We start from the raw sequence: 23976 nt of genomic DNA, 5'->3' as shown, positions 1-23976 counted from the left end.
TTGCTAGCCCTTGTCCCAAGATTTGCAAAGTTAGTCATTTCTCCTTGTCAATCTAAACTATGATGGCCAAGGACCTGAGAGATCTCAGGATCTTTATACCCCAGACCAGTAGTCTAATAAACATGGTGTCTTGGGGGGATGCGTGGTGGGGAATGAAAGAAAACTTAGTTTTTGAGTGCTTACATCTCTTTCTTTCCACCAAGATGTGGAAGGAATTTATGGGAGCATACATTTCAAACATGGAGATTGCTTTGGAGATCACCTAGGTCTAGGAGGCAGTGTGGTACAGCTGAAAGAATAAGAGCTATTTTTAGAGGACTCAGATTCAGTTACTGCTTTTGGCCTTCACTGCCCTTGTGGCCGCAGGAGGGTTCCCATGAGCTCTTGGGGCCTCAGTTGGCTCATTTGTCAAATGAAGGGGTTAGACTAGAGGTCCCTTCCAGCTTTCAGTCTCAAAGGGCCAGAAAGGATGCTTCTGGACAATGAAAATGGAGACTGGCTAATTCTGATGCCTCTCCAGATTTAGGCTTCCACATCAGAGTTGGATTTTCACTTCATAAGCAAGTCTCTGTGAAGTTAAAGGTTTACTAAATATTTGTCATTTCTTGTTCTCATTGCAAATATGACTCAAAACAAGTAAATTTAGCAAAAGCTAAAATAAGTGAGTTAATGAGGCCGAAGGTATTTGGTAAGAAAATAAATAACACAAAGTCAGGTTCTGCCATAAAAATCAGGGTAAACAACAACAAGGATGAATCTTGTGTCCTGGGTCAAGTCCCCCAGGAATGGTATATAAGGGATGCTCTGCAGAAGGAGAGCACCAGACTTCCCTCACCTCCTCTGAGTTTTCTCTCTCTCCTTACCTCACCTCACCTGAACCCACTGAACTGATACTATGGGTTGCTGTGGCTGTAGAAGAAGCTGTGGAGGCTGTGGCGGTGGCTGTGGCAGCGGCTGTGGTGGCTGTGGTGGCGGCTGTGGCGGCTGCGGTGGCGGCTGTGGTGGTGGCTGTGGTGGCTGCGGTGGTGGCTGTGGCGGCTGCAGTGGCTGTGGTGGCTGTACTTGCTACCGTGTGGGCTGTTGCTCTGCCTGCTGCCCCTGCTGCTGTGGCTGCTGTGGGGGCTGCTGTAGCCCCATGGTCGTCTGCTGCCGCCGTTCCTGTGGCTGTGGTGGCTGTGGCGGCTGTGGTGGCTGTGGCTCCTGTGGCTGTGGCAAGGGCTGTGGCTGTGGCAAGGGCTGCTGCCAACAGAAATGCTGCTGTCAACAATGCTGCTGCTAGAGGGGAGTGACCAGGGCTTGGCCTCCAGGAAGGACCTGCTGGGAGCACATGTGAAGCATGAAGGTAAGACTCTTCTGTTTCAGAATGTGTTTCTTTGACTCACTTATAATCAGTGTATCATAAAATTTAGTCCATAGTTTGTGTGTATCATTATGCAGCATGACTATATTGATTAAAAATAAATTTCTTCCACTGAAAATCTCTCAATCTAATAGAAGCTACTGACAGGTAAAAAGAAAGACAAGGGTGTTGAGGGGAATGTGTCACAATAATAAGATAAGTGAAATGAAGCTGTAATTTTAAATTTTTTTCTTTTTACATTTTCCCATTCATTTCTATGTTAAATGTTCCTTACTTAATTTTGTTGTATGCCGTATATTTCTTATGTCTTCTGCTGCTCCTCAATTTTCCTAGGTGAGAATCTTTTAATAAAATAAAATAAAATTTTTAAAGATACACTCTGTCTCTGGTTTTTTTTTTTTCCTTTGGTTTGTGTCCCAGGATGAAGTTGGGGAATGGGATGGGGAAGATATGGCCAGAGGTGAAGTTGGGGAGAGGGCAGGAGTATTGATAATTGGCAGAAAATCCTGGGAGATTTCAGGAGGGTTAGAAAATTTTTTTAAAAATGCTTAAGGGGGGCGGCTAGGTGGTGCAGTGAACAGAGTACCAGCCCTGGAGTCAGGAGGACTTGAGTTAAAATCCGGACTCAGACACAACACAAAAACTAGCCATGTGACCTTGGGCAAGTCACTTAACCCCAATTGCCCTACTTTTCCCCTCCAAAAAACAAAAATGCTTAAGAATGATGTTAGTATACATGCACTGAGTCCCACAAAATAGTACTTGACTTTGAAACTAAGTCTATACCATGTTAGTTTTGTACAAGAAAAAGTGAATTCTTCATCAGAAAATTGATGACATTTTCAAGTTGTTTCATTGGATTGGATTAAATATAACAAGAATGTAGTGTTAAATTCCCTTTCGCACCATTTAAATATGAATGTGATATATTCCAGGGCATACTATTTTTCCCCTGTTCAGTTCTTAGATATACATATACACACACACACACACAATGATCTTTCATTGGGTAGTTTTGTGCAATTGGCAAAAAAGGAAAGGGGCTGGAAAGTTGCTTAGAGGTCCCTCCTGCTCTTTTGGTACCATCCCAACTATGATAACTTCTATGAAAGAGCAGTTAGGTGGCACAGTGAGTAGAGCTCCAGCCCTGGAATCAGGAGGACCCGAGTTAAAATCCAGCCTCAGACACCTACTAGACTTGTGACCCTGGCCAAATCACTTAATCCCAATGGCCTTAAAAAAAAAAAAAAAGGAAACTTCTATGAAAAGAAAAAAAGAATCGGGATGAATTAGGATGAGTATTCAGTAGAGGAAGAAAATTGTGTGCTTTCTAGTTTGTACTAGGTGACACAGAACCTAGTTAGCATTGGCACCATAATCCATCCCTCTGTAGTATCCCTGCCTTATCCCAGCTCTCCTCTGCTAAGCAAATGGATAGAAGGAAAATTTTCTCTATATATTCCTATTTCCACTCACTGGATCCTCATTTATTTTTTTCCACTTTTAGTTTTATTGATGTGGTTTTAAAAAATATTACATATATTTACAGATTACTTCCACTTTGTGAGAGGTATCTCATAGCAAAGTAAAACAGTTAGGTAAAACTAAAAATACAGAAACTGCATCTGAAAGTTGGTGCAACATTTCCCATCTGTAGCACCACTCTCTTAACTAGCTTAGGAACAAAACAAAACAGAAAACTATTTTCTTTCCCTCACCCCTTATCCCATTTGCTTCCCCTCCACCCTTAATTATCTTTTAGAAATCTATGTATTATTCCTTCACGGCCAATAGAAATATTATTGAACTTTTGGTGTGGAATGAGTTTGATCCCAGTTAACCTAAAGCAGCTAACTTCTGTTCATTGCTGGGTGATTTTTACTTGACACAGAATTGGAGACTCACAGATGATTAGAGCCAGAAGGAATATTATCTTTACACAAAGGGAAACTGAGGCCAAGGGAAGAGGGGACTGGTCAGAGCTTACACAAAACAGAGGTAACATCTATAAGCAGATCTACACATGAAAATTAAAATTTGTTTGTAAGGGGCTTGTCCTGGGTTAGGGAATTACCTCACATGGAGGCACCCTATGGCCCACATTTTCCTAGAATATGGGTAGGAATAGCCTTCCTTGATTGTCTATGTTACCAGGTCATTTTTAAAACTGGCCAGACCAGAACGGTAAAGATCATGCTTGAGTCACATGTAGGTGGCTCATTGTGAGCTGAATCTGGAGGGAGGGTACCTTTCCCCCAGCCCCTGTTTTACCTTACCTCTGAGAAATGGGCCTGGGGTCTCTGTTCTGAGTTTTTTGTACTTAGTTTCAGATGCCAGCAGTAACTTCCACCAGATTTGGGAATTCAAGGCATGGTGACTTTGGAGCCAGGATTTCAGGAGGGATGTTGTAGCTAGCCAGTCCAGCAGGTAAATTCAGAGAAGTCAGAATGCCTGGGATTTGAGCCCATGGTCATTTTGGACTTGGAATTGGGACTGTCTTCTATAGGAACTGAGTTATGGTAGGAGCCTAATCCCCTTCCCCACTCCAGAGACTGAAGTAGTGCAGGGGGAAGTATTAAGACCCATATGGTGGGGCAGTAAATTTGTTTGCGATCATACTTTTTGAAGTAAACATTCCTCTACAATATCTAATCTGACTGTTGGCCAAATGGAACTAGAGCGAATGAGAAAGATCTTTATAATTAGAGGCAGAGCCATTGGCAGAGATCATAGGTGCCCCCTCTCCCCCCACCAATTCCTTTAAATGGACTGGAAAATCCTGGGGGAGGGGTAAATTGAACTCTACCTGCCTTTGAGAAGTGAATACTAGGTTGGTCAGTGTAACATGTTAAAAGGAGAATTCTGGGAAGTGATTATTTTATCAAAGGCTTTGCCACAGCCTACATTAAAATAGTGAGGACCCCTAGGAATAGATGAGACTGGACCTCCCAATTCAGTGATACAGGGGACTTCCAGAGGAGGAATCTTCCTCCACTAATGCAGGTGAGGACTTTGAGTCTCAGCAAATTGCCTAAAGCCCTGAAAGGATCCCACATTCAGGATGTGTCAGACATGGGATCTGAACCAAGGTTTTCCTGGCATGGAGAACAGCTCTTCATCCGCCAGATCCAGTTGCCTCTTAAGCTCCCCTTGTTCATCTCAATATAGTTGCATGTACCTGGTGGGCCCAACATGGACTTGCAGCCCCTTGTCAATGACAAGGTGCACGTAAAGAACACCATGAAGGACATTTTCAAGGACATGGTTGTCCCTAAGAGGAGGGTGGCCCATCACAGAGTGAGGGGGAGAGATAACAGATGGACAGCTCAGGTGTTACCCTGGTAGTGATGAAATGTCACATCACCCACAGGAAGTTTTCTCCAGAATATTGAATAATTACACTATGGAAGATTTATGGAAGGAAATAGGCAAAAAAAATTGCACAAGATGAGAAGAAACAGATGGGTTGCACATTATTACAGATTTACATTTTAAAGGGATCTTGGGGATTATCTAATTTTTAATGAGAAAAGAGAGGCCTAGAAAGGTAAATTGACTTGTTGAAGATGACAAAAATAATTAAGAGTAAAGTCAGGATTTGAACCCAGGTTTTCTCTTACTTCTACATTACTGATGCCAGCACAGAGAACACATACGCGCATGCACACACACACACACACACACACACACACACACACACACACACCAGTGAGCTTAGGCATCTACAGAAACATTAGGAGTGGGGGTATGGTACAACCTAGGATCTCCTTCTTTTTCCCAGTGTGGAAGCTCCCCTCCCTGTAGCAGTCTTGAAGAGTTTCCTGGGGCACTGAGAGGTTCAGTGACTTGCCCACAGTCACCCAGCCAGCTTGTGTCCAAGACAGAGGTTGAATAATTGAAAAAAAGAATTTAATTAAGCACTTTCAATGTGCCAAATGCTATACTAAGCTCTGGAGATACAAATAGGCTTGACAGTCTCTGCTCTCATTCTGATTGGGGGAGACAACATATAAAGAGGGTTCAGCTGTGGGGGGAAGGAATATACTTAAGATGCACTGGCAGGTTACAGGGCAATGATGTGGGACCTGAAAGGTATAGTGGTAGGAAAGATGGTAAGGCTCAAAGATCCTCCAACTTAATGGGAGGATGACAAGAGCGGCCATGTCTGTATAGTGAGGTGGTGGGGTGGTGGTGACAACCTGGAAAGCCTGACATAAAACAGAGATTTTGAGTTCTCTTCTGGGGGGGGGGGGGGATGGGTGGTCAGCATGGGGTGGAGATGGAGGCTGGGAGATAAGGAAGGAAGAGGAAAGGAGCACATATGATAGGGAGGATGGAGGAGGGAAAGTCTGCCTATCTACACACATATACACACAAACATCGATACATGACATGTGTATGTATGTATACACACATATACACCCCTTTGGAATCTGTCCTATACCCCGCCAAGGGAGACTATGATTTTTGGCTCAATAGGAGCAGAAGAAGGAACATGGCGAGATGCTTTTTTTTTTCTTCTGAGAAGGGCAGTCACATCTAATTGCCACACTATATATTGGTGGTTGGGTAGCACAACGGCTTTAAAACAAAAGCTGCTTCCCTGGTTTCTAGTCCTTAACTTTGAAGAAGGGGAAGGCAGCCCTCAGCTTATACCTGCCAGTTTGGTCCCTTCTCACCAAATGTTGGGTATGTAAAAGACCATCAAAAATAGCAAAGAGTAAGGAAACCCATTTATCCAAATAAAACATCAAACAGAATTTTGAGAATCTGTACAGATTAGAACAAACCAGAAAATTGCGCAAATATCAATGAGCTCTTCAATGGGAGTGAGGTAAGATCTCAGCTTGAGCCAAGAGAGAGACCCTAATTAATCTGAGTGGAAATTCTTTCTCCAGAATCTCTAAGAAGGTAAACTGAGAATCAGTGACATATTGAGGAGTCAGCTTCCTCTATAAATCTGAATTTTCCTTAAGCATTCCTCTCTCCCCTGAATCTGGTCCACAAGAGAACCTAGAAAGAGCAACACGTATCTCTTTCAAAGAATATTTCTCCTTTCAAAAGCTCCTGTACCAACTCTACCCCTCCCAAAGGCAGGGTACATTGTATCATCATTCTTCCCACTAATTGGGAAACTCTTCAAAAAGCTGAGGAACCTCAAGCTTGGAAACCCAAGTTTTATATATTTCACTCAATATTCAATTTATACAAGGGTGCCAGCCATTTTACTCATTTTCTACAGTGATCCCTAAACTTTATTATTAAAGTCTACTTGCTATCAGAAAATAGCTACTATTTATCATTGGAAACATAAGCTGCTGTAAATATACTTTGCTAGAAGATTGAAGACAGGGCATTTGAGAAATGGGCAGTATCTGGAAGAGTATGTTTGGATATCCTTGGGTGAAAAGGGAACATCAGCTCCCACTGTAATTTCATCTACAAGTTCATACTCAAGAGGCATGTGGACCACTAGTTACCAGACTGTAAGGTTAATGTCCAACTGAGCCAACTCCTGGTTTCCATTTTTTCTTCTCTGAGAAAAACTTTTTTTTTTGTCATTTGACTAAATTTAAGGAATTTCTTTTGACTAGACTAGACTATTTTCTCCTCAATCACCTTTCCCTTTATAATCAGCATCTAGCCTTTCTTTATAACCTCAAATCCTTAGTGTTAACTGCAAGCTCACTCTTCTCATCCATTTGTCTAGCATTTATTTAGTTCTGAGATATCCATTGTGTTGTGCTGAGCTTTACAGATAGGACTTTGATGGAACCCCAAAGCAAAAAAAAATCAAAAACATAATTTTTCCACAGATGAACTTAGTGATGAATGGGGAAAATAATATAATAATGCACCAAAGGAATGTGAAACAATACATCTAAATGTATTAAGAATGGCTGTTCAGCATTCAAAGAGTGAAAAATTCCCACTTTCACTCTCTCTTTCCTCATCTTTATGCGTCCCTTCTTTCCAAGCCTTAGTCTCTTTCCTTTCTATATGTAAAACATAAAATCATTTATTTGACTTTCAATGCCCTTCCCAAGCTCTTACCTTTCCAGACTTCTTACTCTTTAAAATCTACCATGTATTGTAGGATGCAGTGACACTGGCCTCCTTGCATTTCTTTCAACAAAATGCTCCATCTCCTGACTCCATATAATTCTCTGCCTCTTCATTTCCACCTCCTGGCTTCCCTCAAGTCCCAGGTAAAATTCCATCTTCTACAGGAAGCCTTTTCTGATCTCCCTGAATGTTAAACCTTTCCTTTTTCAACATTTCAATTTATTATACATATATGCATTACATATATATATATATATATATTTGACAGATAGTCATTTGCATGTTTTCTCCCCTTTTAGACTATGAACGTCTTGATATTAGTGACTGTCTTTTGCCTCTCTTTGTATTGCCAGCCCTTTGCACAGTGCCTGACACATGATAGACACTTAATAAATGCTATTGACTTTCCTATCCACATTATTTATCTAGCTGTCTTGCCCCTAAGAACTTAAAGAACCTCACATGGATGCCATTTTAAAGAAAAATGACCACTAGTCTCCAAAACCTGATTTCACAATGTCAAAAAAAATCTTCATTGTCTTGGAAAAGAGAGTTCACCCATATTTTTTTTGGGGGGGGGGGAATCCTGAAATGGAACATAAAACATTTAACTGCATTATAAATGAATTAATTTATTATATTAATAGTACAGTGCTGAACACTCAGAAAGGGACTTAACAAATACCCATTTGAATTGAATAGATTTGTAGGCTTTTCTATCCAGAAAATATTTCTCACCTTGTCTTGAAACTTTTGATACATTTCACCAGCAAGTCTTTTAGAACAAAGATATTAGGGACATCAAATAACTAGGGGAGAGAAATAGAAAAAATAAAATAAACCATAGATTATGGAGACACTCTCAGTTTCTTAGCGACATTATATAACTATCTCCATGATAAGACAGCGTCCTAGGATCAACATTTTCTTCCCTCGGTGGCTCTCTGAAATGTCAACATTTGTTACAAAGGAACCATGTTTGTCCCTGTCTAATTCCCACCTCTTGCATTTGTTAATCATCCTCTCTTCCCGTCATTGTTTGTATGATCTATTGTAATCCTTAAACCCATTGGACTTTTTTTCCCAATTATTTTTAACATTCTTATTTAAAGTTTTAAATTCCAAATTCTATCCCTCTCTCCCTCTCCTCTCCCCTCCCTGAGACAGTGAGCAATCAGATATAGGTTATATATGTGCAATTATGTAAAACATTTCCATATTAGTCATTTTGTACGAAAAGACTCGAAAAAAGAAAAAAATGAAAGGAAGTGAAAAATAGCATGCTTTTAGTCTGTATTCAGACAATATCAGTTCTTTCTCTGGAGATGGATAGTATGCTTCATCTTTAGTTCTTTGGGATTGTCTTGGATCATTGCATTGCTGAGAAGAGCTAAGTCATTCATAGCTCTTCGTGGAACGATATTGCTGTTTCTGTGCGCAACGTTCTCTCGGTTCTGTTCACTTCACTATGTATTAGTTCATGTAAGTCTTTCCAGGTTTTTCTGAAATCACCCTGCTTGCCATTTCTTATAACATAATAATATTCCATTAAAATCACACGTCATAGCTTGCTTAGCCGTTCCCCAGCTGATGGGCATCCTCTTTGATTTCCAGTTCTTAGCCATCACAAAAAGAGCTGCTATAAATATTTATGTACAAGTAGGTTATTTTCCCATTTTCATGCTCTCTTTGGGATTGTGATAGTAATGGCAATTAAAGATTCCCCTGTATTGGCTTGGTTTTCAAATTGATTGTGTTAAAACCCAGAGTTTGTTAATCCCACCTGTGGGATGGGCTTGTTGATGTGAAAAGAAAGTCCTGAACTGGGAGGAGCTGGTGAGGTAGATTTGGAGAGACAAGAGAGAGGCGGAAGATCTTTTTGGAAGCAGCACCTCATGGAGAGAGAGAGACTAAGAGGATTGCTGGTGGCCGCTTTGAATTGCCCTGGACTTTTGAGACCTGCCCCCTGAGCTGCCAAGGACTGAGGAGACATGGCTGTTTTGCTGCCTTGTCTCCCCAGGAACTAAGATTGCTGAGAACTTGCCTCGTGTCAAGATGAAGAAAAGACCTCCATTTGGGTATTAAGTGCTGTGTTTAAACTTGATGTAACTCTGGGGTAGATTCAATTGTGATCCAGGGGTGGGGAACTTTTGACCTTGTGTTTGGAAACTAATCTCCATTTGAGAAGAGGGGCTTTGTGGTGGACTTAATTAAGGTATAGCCTGGGGTGGAGAAGTATTTGGAACAGGGACTTTGTAATTGATTGAATGATTGGAAGGTCCTGGGGTGGGGTAGTACTTGGAGATTATTTAATCACGCTTAGTAAATGCTGTATTTGGAATGATGTCATGTTTTGATCTTCTCTGTTCTTGGTTTGTCACTGAATAAAATAGAGAGCACCTATGCTGGTATTTTGAACCTGGGAAGTTGCCTTCTTTTGGCATTACATTACAGGGATATAGACCTAGCAGTGGTATTGCTGGATCATAGGTTATGCACAGTTTTATAGCCCTTTGGGCATAGTTCCAAATAAACCCATTGGACTTTGAACTATTTTCCATATTCATATTTCATGTATGCTAACCTTTAACTAGGAACCACAAGATAAAAAGTGGACAGACAGGTGTTCATTGAACAGTACCACATTGACACTAGACTGAGCTTCTGATTGAACCCAAGAGGAAAAATGACTTGCAGTGAAGGCTGGACATCCTGCAATGGATTTAGCTTGCTTATTCTATTGCTGTTGGGAATAGTTCTCAACATAATCCCTTTAGCCTTTTACAAATTTGAAGATGGCGAGCTGTTTCAAAACCCCCTATCTTGCTTTGAGTGGTGGTACCCTGGAATCATAGGAGCCGGTTTATTGGTGAGTACTATCTGTAAAATGGAGTTAATAAGGTCAGTTTATGAGCCATCTAGCACTTATAAAGTATCTATTATATGCCACATGATGTGCTAAGCTCTGAGGATAAGGCAAAGATAGTCCCTGTCCTAAAGGAGCTCATAGTTGAATGGTCAGATAACTTAATATATATAAAACACACTGAAATTTTTAAAGTACTCCATAAATGTCAGTTTGAGGATGATGTTTGATTTTATTAATAAGAATCAAGGGTCACACTATGAACCCTAGCTCTACCAAAATCCTAAAGTATTTTGGGGTAAGAGTAAAGATACTGAATTTGTAGTGGTCAGTAAGGAACAGAACATTGATTGAAAAAAAACCTATAACTATTTAACTTTGGATCATGATACCATAAATCTGGAACCTCATTCAAATTCCTTGCTGAGAAGAGTAGTGTAGTGTATATCTGAATGGTCAATGAGTTTTTTTTTTATTACATTTTATTTTTTCAATGAAGAAAAACTGATTTCTTTCCCTTCTCACACTCCCCATTGGGAAAAAAAGAAAGAAAACCAAATAACAAATATTCATAGTAAGGCTAAATGAATTCTTGTGTTGGCCATGACCAAAAGCGAAATGTGTTATTCTGTACCCTGTCTTCTTTCTATCAGGAGGTAGGGAGATGGTAGCATGCTTCATCATTGGTCCTCCCACAGGGCTTAATGAATGCTTGTTGACTCGGCCAATTGTTGACTCTAGCATTATGGTTGGTCTCAGTTAGTATTTTTTTTAATAGAATAGTGAATTCAGATCTTGCATCCATCTTCATCCATCTATTATCACAGGCATATTTGGCATCATAGTAGGTCCCTTGGCAGTAGATGCTATGATACTAGGGTAGAGAATGATGCTGTCCTTCCCCGACTCTCACTGGATTCCCATTTTACTTGGGGAGTTGTAGCCAAAGAGGCCTAAGCCAGAAACAGTTTCTTTTAATAGATGTAGCATCCTGCCCTGTTCTCTGGGTGTGGGTAGGACCAGGACACCTGTCAGGATTTTGCACATCATACTAAAACTCCAAGTTCTTTCAACAATCTTTCACCAAATCTTTCACCAAATGGTCAGAAGCAGCACCAAAGCTCCCATGTGAACAGAAATAGCCAAAGAATATTATTCATTTTCCATATAACCCATGACACATTGACTATTTTAGTTTACAAAGACATTTGGAGGAACTGGAATTCTAGTTAATTTTGACCATGTTGCCCAAAATAGAGCCCTGGATACAGAGTCAGAGAAGTTGGGTTCAAATCTTGGCTCTGCTATTTATTACTTTATGTGTCCTCGGGCAAGTAATTTCCTCTTTGGACTGCATTTTTCTTATTCCCATGCATTTCCTGGAGTAGAAGAATGACCTAGAACCACATAGACTGCTGGGATTTGCATTCATCTCTTGAGGCAAGGAAGTATCGCATGGTTTTAGGACTAGGGCAAAAAGAGAGCAGAAACAATCACAAACAGCACCACTCCAAAGTCCCTCTTTTATTGGCACCTATTTCTAAGTGTACACCATTAGAGTGTTATAAACTGGGTCCTAAAAAACTAGTTTTACTTGTGGTCAACCCAGGCATGTATATTTACTTGTTCCCTTTGGTTTGCATCATGGGGGCATGAGTTTATTATCTTTCCAACACAAGAGACAAGTCCAGACCCCAGACTGTAATTGGAGAGGATCTCTGTCTCTGTTTGTCTGTCTGCATGCCCATCTGCCTGCTGGTCTGTCTGTCAGCACAGTCATAAATCATTCATAAATTTTATAACTACACTTCCAAGGACAGAATTAATACCGATCTGGGCCATCAGTCTGCCCATCAGGTTATGAGTCTAACCTGTTATTTTGCTATATAACTCAGGTGCTTGGCCCTGAGCAGCAGGGCCCAGGGGCACCCTAGCATTACATAAAATGAAGAGGTTTGGACTAGATGGCCATTTGGCTTTGGTTTTTGTATTGCTTGTCTAGCATGAGGTAAGCATTTAATAGGTGATTGTTGATTCATCAGTTTACAGGTCAAGAGGAAGGTTTTTCGTTCCTTCTTAGCTACCTTGCCTGAAATTAGAGTACACTGAACTTAAGTGCCAGTGATATCTCAGTCTAGAGAAACCTTTAGGCTTATTCCATTGACTTTACTGATGTCTTTGATATGCTAAATCTTTCTCCTTTTTTTTTAAAATAGCTTTTAAACTCAGAACTTGATAGTCTTTTTTTTATTCATTACTTTATTTCATTTACCTTAAATTGTAGCTTATTTTAAAATTTATTTTGTTAACTATTTCTGATTACATATAAAAAATTTAAACGATTAAAAAACATTTTGAGTTCCAAATTCTCTCTCCCTCCCACCCTTCACTTGCTTTGAGAAGGCAAGCAATTTCATATTGATTATATGTGAGAAGTCATTTAAAACATTTCCATATTAGCTGTGTTGTAAAGGAAACAAAGCAAAACAATTTTAAAAAGTGAAAAAATTAGACTTTAATCTATACTCAGAATTCATCAATTTCCTCTCTGGAGGTGGGTGGCATTTTTCATCGATTCCTTTGGAATTTTCTTGGATGATTGATTGTCTTCATCAGGGTAGCTAAGTCTTTTACAATTGCTTGTCCTTACACTATTGCCCTTACCATGTACAATGTTCTCCTCGTTCTGTTCACTTCAGTTCCCATGAGTTCGTTTAAGTCTTCTCAGGTTTTTCTGAAACCATCCTGTTTGTTATTTCTTATAGCACAATAGTATTCTATCACAATCATATACCACAACTTGTTCAGTCATTTTACAAATGATAGGCATCCCCTCAATTTCCAATTCTTTGCCACCGCAAGAAAAGCCACTATAAATAATTTTGTACAAATAAGTCTTTTCCCCTTTCTTTGGTCTCTTTGGGTACAGACCCAGTAGTGGTATTGCCAAGTCAAAGAGTTTGCACAGTTTTATAGTCCTTTAGGCATAAGAATTTGATAATCTCATTTAAGAAACCTAATGTACGGCCAACTTCTTAAAGTCTAAAGTACAATTGTATGTTTCTATCATTAGTCATTAACTCTTACCAATTACAGCTTAGTCTAACTCTGATCTTATCCTCAGGCTTTAATTAGCCTGCTTCGTTCTTTAGAGTCAGATTCCCTGGGTTTATGAATAGCTCTTAAGCCAATTTAGCATCCCAATTCCCTTCAGAGGACTTTCTTCAGATATCAGTGTTTTTAGTTGCCAATCACAACCCCAGGTGGCTTATCTATCCATGCTGAAACCCTTCTTGGACTCTGAGATAAAGGGCTAACTAATTTGTCTTCTGATCTGCAAGAAAACTCCCCAGCCATATGGACCAAGCAGAAGGAAATAGTTATTTAATGGTGTGGTGCTGGTGAGATCATAAAGCCCCCAGGTCTATTCTTTGTAAGCACAGAAGGGTTTCTTTCCATCTCAGTGATATAGAAAAAGTTTCCTTTCTTCAAGCCAGAAGCTGATGGCTGAGTACACTCTAATAAACTAATGGGCATATAAAGCTCAAGTTTACTTATTAAAAGGATCACCTTAAGCAACACTTTAGCCCACAGGCACACAGCACTAGTTACAAACTGCTTCTGAAATAAACAGTCACAAGCTCTTTCCAAAAAGGACCTGTATCTTACTTCTCCACACTCAACCCCACTGAGGGCAACTTTGACATTTTAAAATGGAAAACAACAGAATTAAGTTCTTTAATTGCAGGGGGTAACACTTGTTTTAATCATTGTCTATGGTTGTTATTGGCGGTTATGTAGTTCAGTGGATAGAGTTGCAGGGCCTGGATGCAGGAATGAGTTCAAATCTGGCCTTAGACACTTACTAGCTGTGTGACCCTGGACAAGTCACTTCATCCTATTTGCCTCAGTTCCTCATCTGACAGGTGACCTGGAGGAGGAAATGGGAAACCATTCCAATATCTTGGCCAAGAAAACTCCAAACAGGGCCAAGAAGAGTTGGACAAGACTGAACAACAACAAAGAGTTGTTAATAGGTCCAAGTTTCAACTTTATCTCTCACGACACATAACATTAGAATTCCTCAATCTCAAAACCAAAAAGTTGCAAAGAGATTGTCTTGTTTAATTTATATCTGGGGCAGCAACACCCCCATTTGAAGACCTCAGATGATAATTTATCAACTATTTCTGATTGCTACTTATTGTTACGAAGTTTTTCTTTACCTTTTGCTGAAATTTCCCTCTGTATAACTTCCCCTGATTGGGTTTTTTTTTTTGCTTTTTGGAGGGCAATTGGGGTTAAGTGACTTGCTCAAGGTCATACGGCTAGTTTGTGTATGTGTGTATGTGTGTGTGTGTGTGTGTGTGTGTGTGTGTGTGTGTGTGTGTGTGTTAAGTGTCTAAGGCTGGATTTGAATTCTGGTCCTCCTGCCTCCAGGGCCGGTACTCTATTCACGGCGCTACCTAGCCACCCCCACTTCCCTTAATTGTTCTCTGGGATCAAGGAGAAGAAATCTTAACTTGTGTGATAGTTCTTCAAATACTTGACACTCATCACACCATCTTTTCTTCAAGCTAAACATTCTTCCAAACAGTCCTTGTGGGGCATGGTCTTTGGCTTCTTACTGTCCTAGTCACCCTTTTCTGAATGCATTCCAATTCATTAATATCCTTCCTAAAATATGGTACCCAGAGCTGAATATAATACTCCAGAAGCAGTCAGAGTGAGGTAGGATACAGGACTACAACTTCTTCTTTTACCAAAGTCAACACCATATCTAGATCCAAAGGGGATGGGGCTTTAGGCAAAGCCCTAAAGATGCTCAGAGATCACGGCTTCCAAAAATAGGACTAGCAGAGAGCTGGTTGCATCCCCCACATGTAGAATAGATTCTGTATGTGCCTCATCCCCAGTCATCTTAGCATGAGCTGGTGCCACGTAGAAATTCAATCCACTCTCTGACCACTTACTCTTCACCTCCTGGTCCCTATACCAATGCTACCCTTCATCATCACAGAACCCTGGAAAGAATAAGCTCCAACCAACTGATACTCCCCCACTCCTGTGGCTCACAAATTCCCATATTTTCCTTACCCAAACCCTATAATTCAGTTGCCTTCATCACACTCTCATGTACATCTAGATCACCTCCAGTATTGTCAATTAGCCAAAAGTATTCATGATGTACTTATACATCAAGCACTGTGCCAGATTCCTCCTTCCCATTCTTATCTGTGACTTCCTTTTTATTTTGCCCTCTGCAAGCCTTCTTGTATTTTTAACAGACTTCTCGTTTATCCTCAATCTTTTCTTTTCATGTTCTTTCCACCCTCTTCAACTCAGAGTGCCAGAAGATAAACCCCAGGTCATCCTCCCTAGTGCTGGCAAGGAACTGGCATATTTTTCACTATTTCCAGATCTTTTCTTTGTTCTATCACTCAAAAATTCTTCTACTTTGAGTTTCTTTTCATACAATTAGATCACCCCATCTCAATATCCCAATGTTCCGATCAATATTATGCAGTGACCTCCCAATCAGCTCTCCTTTCTCAAGGAGCTCAGTTCCTGGTTCAGTCTGTTTCTCTAACCCAATCCTTACTCCCATATTTAGGGACTTCAAAATATATAAACATTAATATCTCCCTGTTCTCCCAGTTCATTTATCTCAACTCTTGTGACCTACATTTTCATTCTACGTCAGTCATCCAGAAAAGTGGGAAGATCTTAGATCTCCCTCTCCCTATAACTCTCTCACCTTCATCCTTTCAGCCTGTGAGCCTCTCCTGTTCTTCCACTCCTCCTCTAAAACCTACTATTTTCTCTATAGCAACTTCCAACTCTATGCTGGTCTCACTTTATTTCTTTAATAGCCAGGAACCAACAGATTAAGAATTCAGCTATCACCCTTCACTGCCGACCTCCTTTTCCTAGGGAGAATACCCATTCACACACCCTGCCATGATGCTGGAGAAAGTCACATCACCATAGCAAGTGGTGCTCTCTCATCTGGACCAATCTCAGCTGGACCCTTGCTGTCATGCAATAGTCCCTTTATTCTTCCTTAAATTATTCTCTATGCCACTCTACTCAGTGATTATTCTATACATTGTTTTTCCTAAAGCCTCCTACTACCCTCTTCCTTTACCAACAGTAGCTGGCCCAATCTCTTGCTTTACTGAGAAAATGGAGGCCATCACTGAGGCATCATTGAAAATTGAGGTCTTCATCATTCATACTATACACCTCAAAGTCTTCATGAATCTTCACGTGTCCTCTCATCCTTTATTCCAATCTCTAAGAAAGAGGTTCCCATATCTTTTCCATAAATAACTATTCTACTTGTGCTCTTGATCTAATCCAGGAACTTGTCTTATCTATCATTCCCCCTCATCCTCAGCTTCAGTCTCTCCCTTACTGCTCTGGTCTATCCTAGCCTTAAGAAACCTTCTCTTCCCTTAGCATCTTTTATTTCCTCTTCTTTTCCCTGCAAATCTCCTAGGAGGGATTGCCCTCATTTCCTCACCACTTTTCAATACCATATGAATCTAAGATCTGACTGCATCAGTGGACTCCTATTACTCTCTCCAAGTTTACAGCAATATCCACTGCCAAATCTGATGACTTTTTCTCAGTTCTCTCTTTCCTTGATCTTTTCTGAGATTTTTTATATACTCCCCCTCCTCAATACCTCTGCTCTTTGATGTCAGTGACATTAATGTCTGCTAGTTCCTCTATTTGTCTCTTTCTTCTTCATTTCCTTCCTTTAATCATCATTCGTCTCTTGCCCAAAGGTGTAGGTGTCCCCCAGGCTTTTGTCCTCAGCCATCTCATCTTCCTCCATCTCTTTTTAGTGATCTCGTCTGTTGCCATGGGTTCAAATATCACCTCTGTGCTTTTAGAGCTATGAATTCAGCTCTAATCTCTCCCGGAAGCCCAGTCCTGTATCGAGGAGCTTGCCTCCTTGATATCTTCTGCTTATTCTGTATTAATCTCAAACGAAACAGGTCCAAAACAAAACTCTCTTTTCCCTTCTAAACTTGACTCTCCTCAAACTTCTGATTTCTGTTGAGGGCACCAGCCATCCTTCTAATTACACAAGACCTTAACTTCCATCATCCTGGATTCTTATCTTTCATTCATGCCCTTATCCACTCATATGTAATCAGTTGCCAAGTTTTGTAGATTCTATCTGCAAGCATCTGAGAGATTTCCTCTCAATGTCCCAGGAAATCTTTCTCACATATGTTACTCTCTCTCCACTCATGTGGCCACCATTCTTGTTAAGGTCTTTACTTCCTCTTTCCCAGCTATTGTGATAACCTACTAATTCATCTCTCTGTTCCATCTCTAATTCTTCCTCCACACAACTACCAAAAGTATCTTGTAAGTCATGTTTCTCACCATGTGGTTTCCCTGTTCCAAAATAGTTCTGCATTGTCTTCAGACTAAAATAAAACCCCCTCAGTCTGGCACTTAAGGCCCTCTACTGTCTTGTTCCTAATTACGTTTTGATATTTATTTCATATTACTTACTCATCTTTACATACGCTGACTGCTTCTTCTTGGTTTTCTTTGCTAGGTCATTAGGCATCTCCTGTCCCTTTAACATGGAACATGTCTCAGAGATATCCTGGTCTCTCTCCTTTTCTCCCTCTAATGGGAACTCTAGCTATTCCTGAAATCTGACCCTCTATTTCCCACCTCTGGACATTTGTACAAGCTATTTCCTGTTCCCGGACTGCCCTGGTCCTTGATGGCTTCTTCCTCTGCTCTTCTGTGGAGCATTCATCTTTCCCAGTTTTTTGACACTTAGTAAATGCCTTCTGCTGTTATTTATCTTTGTATTTATTGTTCATTTTCTGACTCAGTCCATGGAATGTCAGAACTAGAAGACCATCTGTCTAACTCTCATTTTACAAATTAGAAAACTGAGAACTAGAGAGGAACACTTCAGCTAGATTCTAAGACCACTGAGAGAAAGGATCATCTTACATATCTTTGTACCTTCAGTGCCTTGGCACAACACATATCGAGACCTAAATAAATATTTGTTGATAATATAAGATTTGTGATTGTTTCTTAAAGAAGCATGGAGTCTGGAAGCATTAATAATCAAGAATTAATGAACATGTAAGTAACCTAAACATGAGGAATAATTAAAAATTATATATAACTTCCCCCAAAACATGATTACCTTACAGTAGACACAGGAGGGGAGGGAATAAACATTTATCAAGCACCTACTGTGTGCCAGTCATTGTGCCAAGTACTTTACAGGTATCTCATTTTTCCTCAAAGCAACCCTGCCAGGTAGGTAACAATGTGATCTTCATTTTACAATTGAGGAAACTGAGGCAGATAGAGAGGTTAAATGAGTTACCCAGGATCACATACTTAATAGGTATCTAAAACTGGAATTGAATTCACGTCTTCTCCTTCCTGAGTTCAGGTCTGTCCTCAGATGCTAGCTTTGTGACCGGGGCAAATCACTTAACCCTATGTGCCTCAGTTTCTTCATTCATAAAATGAGCTAGAGAAGGAAATACCAAACTACTTCAATATCTTTGCCAAGAAAACCCCAAATGGGGTCACAAAGAGTTAGGCACAACTGAAAATGACTCAATAGCAACAAGTCCCCAACTCAGGTCCAACACTAAGTACAATGCACCTCTGTTATAGCTTGTCAGACAGAAAAGGGTATAATAAATTTAAGGGTGACTTGTAGGAGAAAATGCAAAGAAGTAAATATCGCCAGTTAAATAAATTGTTTATAATAAATTTATTAACAGACACTGGCACAAAGTAGAATGGAATTTGGAACTAAATATACACATAACACAAAAGGAGTTTTGATTCTAAATTTGCCCCAGTGCCTAGCTCAGTGCACAGCCTGTTGTGAGAATGAATATTCCACCCAAAAGTGTCAGTGCAGCTACACATGATAATGGCACTTATAAGCCTTTTTTCCAAAGCGCATCTGTCATTTAAGCCACACTGGCTACATTTTAGTCACAAAGCTTCTTGGGATTTGAAGAGCAGAAAGGTTAATGACTATAGAGTAATGAGGAAAATAATCCTGTTTTTTTGGTTCCGCATTCCAGTGTGAAATGAATTTATTACTAATAAACTTTAACTGATGGTGTCAAAGTCATGCCACATTACGTATTTTATAGATAAAGAACAAAAGGTTAGACCTGCGCTTACATTGACAAACAAGTAACTATTGTAAGCACAAGTATAGAATACCAGTATAATGAGCCTTAAATTCTATTTCCTGCTCCTATGGACTGGATAGTGGCAATTTTACTTAAGGAAGATATCCCCAAGAAGAGTAGAGACTGAAGAAAACTTTTCATAGAGTCACAAAAATAAGGTTCATTCTCTCAAAGTCCTCAAAAAGGTCATCTTTATTATAAATCGAGTCCAATCTAATTCTCTAAGCTGACGGGACTCTAGCTCCAGAATTTGTTCAGACCATAAAATTTGTACCATCAGTTATTCCCCCAAACATAATATTCCATTTCCCACCTCCATGAATTTGTACAAGTTTCCTACAGGTGTAGAATACACACATTCCTCATCTCTGCTTCTCAGAATCTGAATCTTTCTTCGAGGCTTAGATTATATGCTGCCTCCTCCATGAAGTCCTGATCTTTCTCCTTATTAGTCCTTCCTCCTTAAATTACATTGTATTTACTTCTCTGTGTACATGTATCTTGTCAGTAAAATGTAAGCTCTTTGAATTGAGGGCAAATCATCCTTCATTTGTGTCTTTTTATTTCTTTGTAGCATGGTGCCTTCTATAGGGCAAATATTTGGAAAATGTTTTTTGAAATGAATTAATAATTCCCTAAGAACCAGTATAGGGAGATCCTCTGAGAACAGGTTACAAATTATTTTCAGGATGTATTAAAAAAAAAAAAAGTATAGCACTGTCATATATCACACAATGGGCACTCAATGCTTGTTGAATAAATGAACTTTGTAGGCTGGATAGGATTTCAAGCAGGTGGGAAAGAATATTTCAGACACAGAAAATAGCATGAACACAGAGGTGAGGGTGTATAAAAGGAATATGTGGGGGATATTTATTGAATTGTTCACTTCTTGCTGGCAGATTAAAATATGTGGGGTAATTTTGAAAAAAAAAATAGGATCTTGCCAAATTCTGAAGCACCTTAAATGCTAGGCTAAGAAGTTTAAAAGGGGCAGTTGAGTGACATGAGGAGATGTACACATTAGAAAATTAATTTGGGAGCAAGGGAAAGGGTAGATTAGAAGAGGAGACAGAGGTAGTAGGAAGCCTAGAAGGTATAAACTCAGAAATATGAATAGCTCTTAATTTAGGGGCAATTTGTCAAATACTCATTGTGTACCCATCTTGTCTAACAAAGCATATACTATTGTCACTAGTCAGAATGGTAACCATGAGTATCCCATGCCAGAACTGGGTTGAAGAAACTGGGAATATTTATTTGGCCTTAAGAAAAAAAAAGCTGTTTAGAAGGTGGGATGGAAAAAAGACATAATAGCTAATTGCTGCGAGTGTGGAAGGAGGTTTGGACTTTATTTGGTCCTAAGAAAAAGAGTCTAAGCAATGGGCAACAAAGTGTAGAAAAAAAGACTACATCTCATTGGAACAAAAAAAGAATTAAAAAATCCTAACAGTTTTCCAGAGCTATGCTGAACTACCATAGGTTTCCTATCACCGGAGGTCCCCAGATCTAAATTTGACAAGATGATCTCTTGAAATCCTTTCCAGCTCTTGAGATTAATAGCTGTTAAACCAGTACACACTGATATTTCTCTTCTAAGGATCCTAAAGAAAATACAGTCATTACCATACAGATGCATATATTAAAGGCCTACTGCATGCAAGGGACTGTGAATACAAAGTTAAAAACAAAATCTAGCATTTAATCATATGGAATCTAATGTTAAGTCATTTTAGTCATGTCTGACTCTTTGTTAGCTGATGTGGGGTTTTCTTGGCAAAGATACAAGAATGGTTTATCATTTCCTCCTCCAGATCATTTTACAGATGAGGAAACTGAGGCAAACAGGGTTCAGTGGCTTGCCCAGGGTCACACAGCTAGTAAGGATCTGAATCCAAATTTGTACTCAGGAAGATGAGTTCTCCTGACTCTAAAGCCCAGTGCTCTGTGTACCATGGTGCCCACCTAGCTGTCCATAGAATCTAATGATGCTATGTATTTTACATGGGTAAAACTTGCCCTCCCCAGTTAAGACCGTAAGCTTTTTCAGGTCCTGGACTATTTCATACACCTCTCTCCCACAGTGCTGGGCACATAGTAGGTACTCACTCATCAAATACTACTTGACCTAGAAAACTAACACATTAGAAGTAGTTAATGAGTACTTATCATAAACCAATATTTCATAGTTCTTATATAGAACCATGTATGTTATTGCAGGATATAGATGAACAATTCCAAAAAATCAGATTATTTTCCGGGTTATAAAGTTATTAATAGAAATGAATGTTTTATTACTGTTTAACGTAATACATTATGTAATTACATTCTATGCAATACATTGGCTTATAGTTTTATTTAACACTAAAATCATTAACAGACAATACCCTATGTACTTTCATAAGCCCCAATTACCTACCCAACCTAGTTATCTACTTATCTTTGACCTTAGCTCAGCTTCCAAATGGAAATCAATAGATGTATATGTTCACATTTCCCCTAATCTCCTGTAGTTAAAATTATCTTAAGATTTTTCTCTTCAAAAAGGTATATGTAAAAATAGCTTACTTAAGCAAATTTTAATTCACAACTGAATTTAAATTAAATTTAATAACAGTTTTTAACTAATAGAAATGGTTAGTTCAGAATCAATTATCAAAATAGCAAATTGTTTTAAGACAAGCAATTTTAAAACAGTCATCATGTCAAGTACTTACAATATTGTGGTTCTTTTAAAATAATTACCAATATAGGCTATGTTTCTCCCTTGATTTTAAAGTTAACATTTTATAAGTCCCACTTTTCCTTAGCTCCAAATTCTAATCTTTGCCAAGGGCTATTCTTCAAATACATAATAAAATATCTTCTCTATTAAAACTTGTGTAAGCCTAAGTATTTCCATAGAAACTTTTTTTTTTTCAGAAAGATCAGTGAAGATTGGGGTTTGGAGGTTTTGATGAATAATCTGTCTCTCAGCTATTGTTTGAAGTTTTGCAAACCAATAAACCTTGCTTACAGAAATTGTTACCTCTAAGGTTGAAAACTGAATAGATTATTATAGAAATCATAAGTTTATGGTCTAAAACTATCTAATTTAAAATTGCCTCAATATACCAAAGAATTGAATAGGCAAAACCAGACAAATTTCGGAAAGTTACAAAGCCATACTTTGTAGGCTCATTCCAAACTTCCTGAAATCAATCAGATCACCCCTCATCCTTTAAAAAACAAACAAAAACTCTTCACTTGACCCTGCAATATACCCCAAGCTATTATCCTATGTCTTCTTTCACTTACATAGCCAAACTCCTAGGAGGGAAAAATCCCCCATTTCCTCCCTCTAATTTCTTCCTTCCTTCACTTCTTAACTTCTTGCAAACTGGCTTCTGACCATTTAACTGGAATTTCTTCATAGTTATCAATGATCTCAGCTGCTAAATCCAATGTACTTCTCTTAGTCATAGAGTCATATAGGTTTAAAACTATAGGGATCATTAAAAGTACCCTAAGTGGCTTATAGATGGCACCATAGTGCTCAGAGTGCTGGTTTGGAGTCAGGACACTTACTAGCTTTGTGACCCTGGCCAAGTCACTGAACCCTGCTTGCCTCAGTTTCCTTATCTGTAAAATGAGCTGGAGAAGATAATGGTGAACCACTCCAGTATCTTTGCCAAGAAAATCCTAAATAGGGTCCCAAAGAATCGGAAACAACTGAAAACGACTGAACAAGTCCAACCTATTTTACTGATGGGGAGACTGAGGCTCAGAAAAGTAGTATGACTTGTCTGATATTACAAAAGTAGCAAACAGCAGAGCTAGAATTAGAACTCAGGCCCTCTAACTCTGGCTCCATCAGTCTCTCTACCATACCATGCCTTCTCTCATCTCTGTTCTTCTTGACCTCCCTGAATTCAGCATCAGACCCTGTTCTCCATCTCCTATCTTTTGGATTTTCTCTTTCAGGTTTTTTTTTTTTTTACTGGTACTCTTCTTATCCATCAGGTTGCTATTTCCCAGTCTCCTTTGCTGGATTATCTGCATCCTGCCTCGTGCCTGTAGGTGTTCCCCAATGCTCTGTCTTGGGCTTTCTCTCCCCCCCCCCACAATAGTCAACAAACATTTATTAAATGCATACTACTCGTCTAGCACAAGGCTAAGCATGGAGGATACAAAGAAGAAAGAGAAAAATCTCTGCCCTCAAGGAGTTTACAGTCTAAGAAAGGGAGACAATAGAAAGGAGAAACTGAAGGAGGTGGGGGACCCTGTGTGTGGGGGGGGGGAAGATGAGGGGTAAACCAAGCAGAGCAGTAGATGGAAAATAAGGACTTTAGCTAAAAAGTTTGGATCCCTCTTAAAGGAAGGCTGAGAGTGCTGGGAAGTGTAATGTAATGCCAAGGAAAGGCAACTTCCCAGGTTCAGAATACCAGCATAGGTGCTCTCTATTTTATTCAGTAACAAACCCAGAA

General features: G+C 39.5%; 2 protein-coding genes across 2 annotated transcripts in view; both read left to right on the top strand.

Annotated features, from left to right (window-relative positions):
* Positions 1-737: 737 nt before the first annotated feature.
* LOC138174248 (small cysteine and glycine repeat-containing protein 7-like) lies at positions 738-1279 on the top strand. The gene has a single exon (XM_069104425.1). The coding sequence runs from the start codon at positions 896-898 to the stop codon at positions 1277-1279; it is 384 nt and encodes a 127-aa protein (XP_068960526.1). The 5' UTR covers positions 738-895.
* Positions 1280-10112: 8833 nt separating this feature from the next.
* The window catches only part of TM4SF20 (transmembrane 4 L six family member 20), a 23512-nt gene continuing 9648 nt past the window's right edge, over positions 10113-23976 (top strand). The window contains exon 1 of the mRNA XM_069104582.1: positions 10113-10295. Coding sequence (XP_068960683.1) covers positions 10113-10295 — 183 coding nt within the window. The remainder of the gene's footprint in view (positions 10296-23976) is intronic.

This window comes from Petaurus breviceps, unplaced genomic scaffold (genome assembly GCF_028583685.1).
Source record: "Petaurus breviceps papuanus isolate PSGF00001 unplaced genomic scaffold, PetGlider_PUasm1.0 688, whole genome shotgun sequence".
Lineage (NCBI taxonomy): Eukaryota > Metazoa > Chordata > Mammalia > Diprotodontia > Petauridae > Petaurus > Petaurus breviceps.
Note: the sequence above shows the minus strand (reverse complement) of the source record. Positions and strands in the feature narration are given on the sequence as shown.

What these genes read in the sequence shown, in the direction of transcription:
- LOC138174248 (XM_069104425.1), top strand. Translation starts at nt 896, where the DNA reads ATGGGTTGCTGTGGCTGTAGAAGAAGCTGTGGAGGCTGTGGCGGTGGC.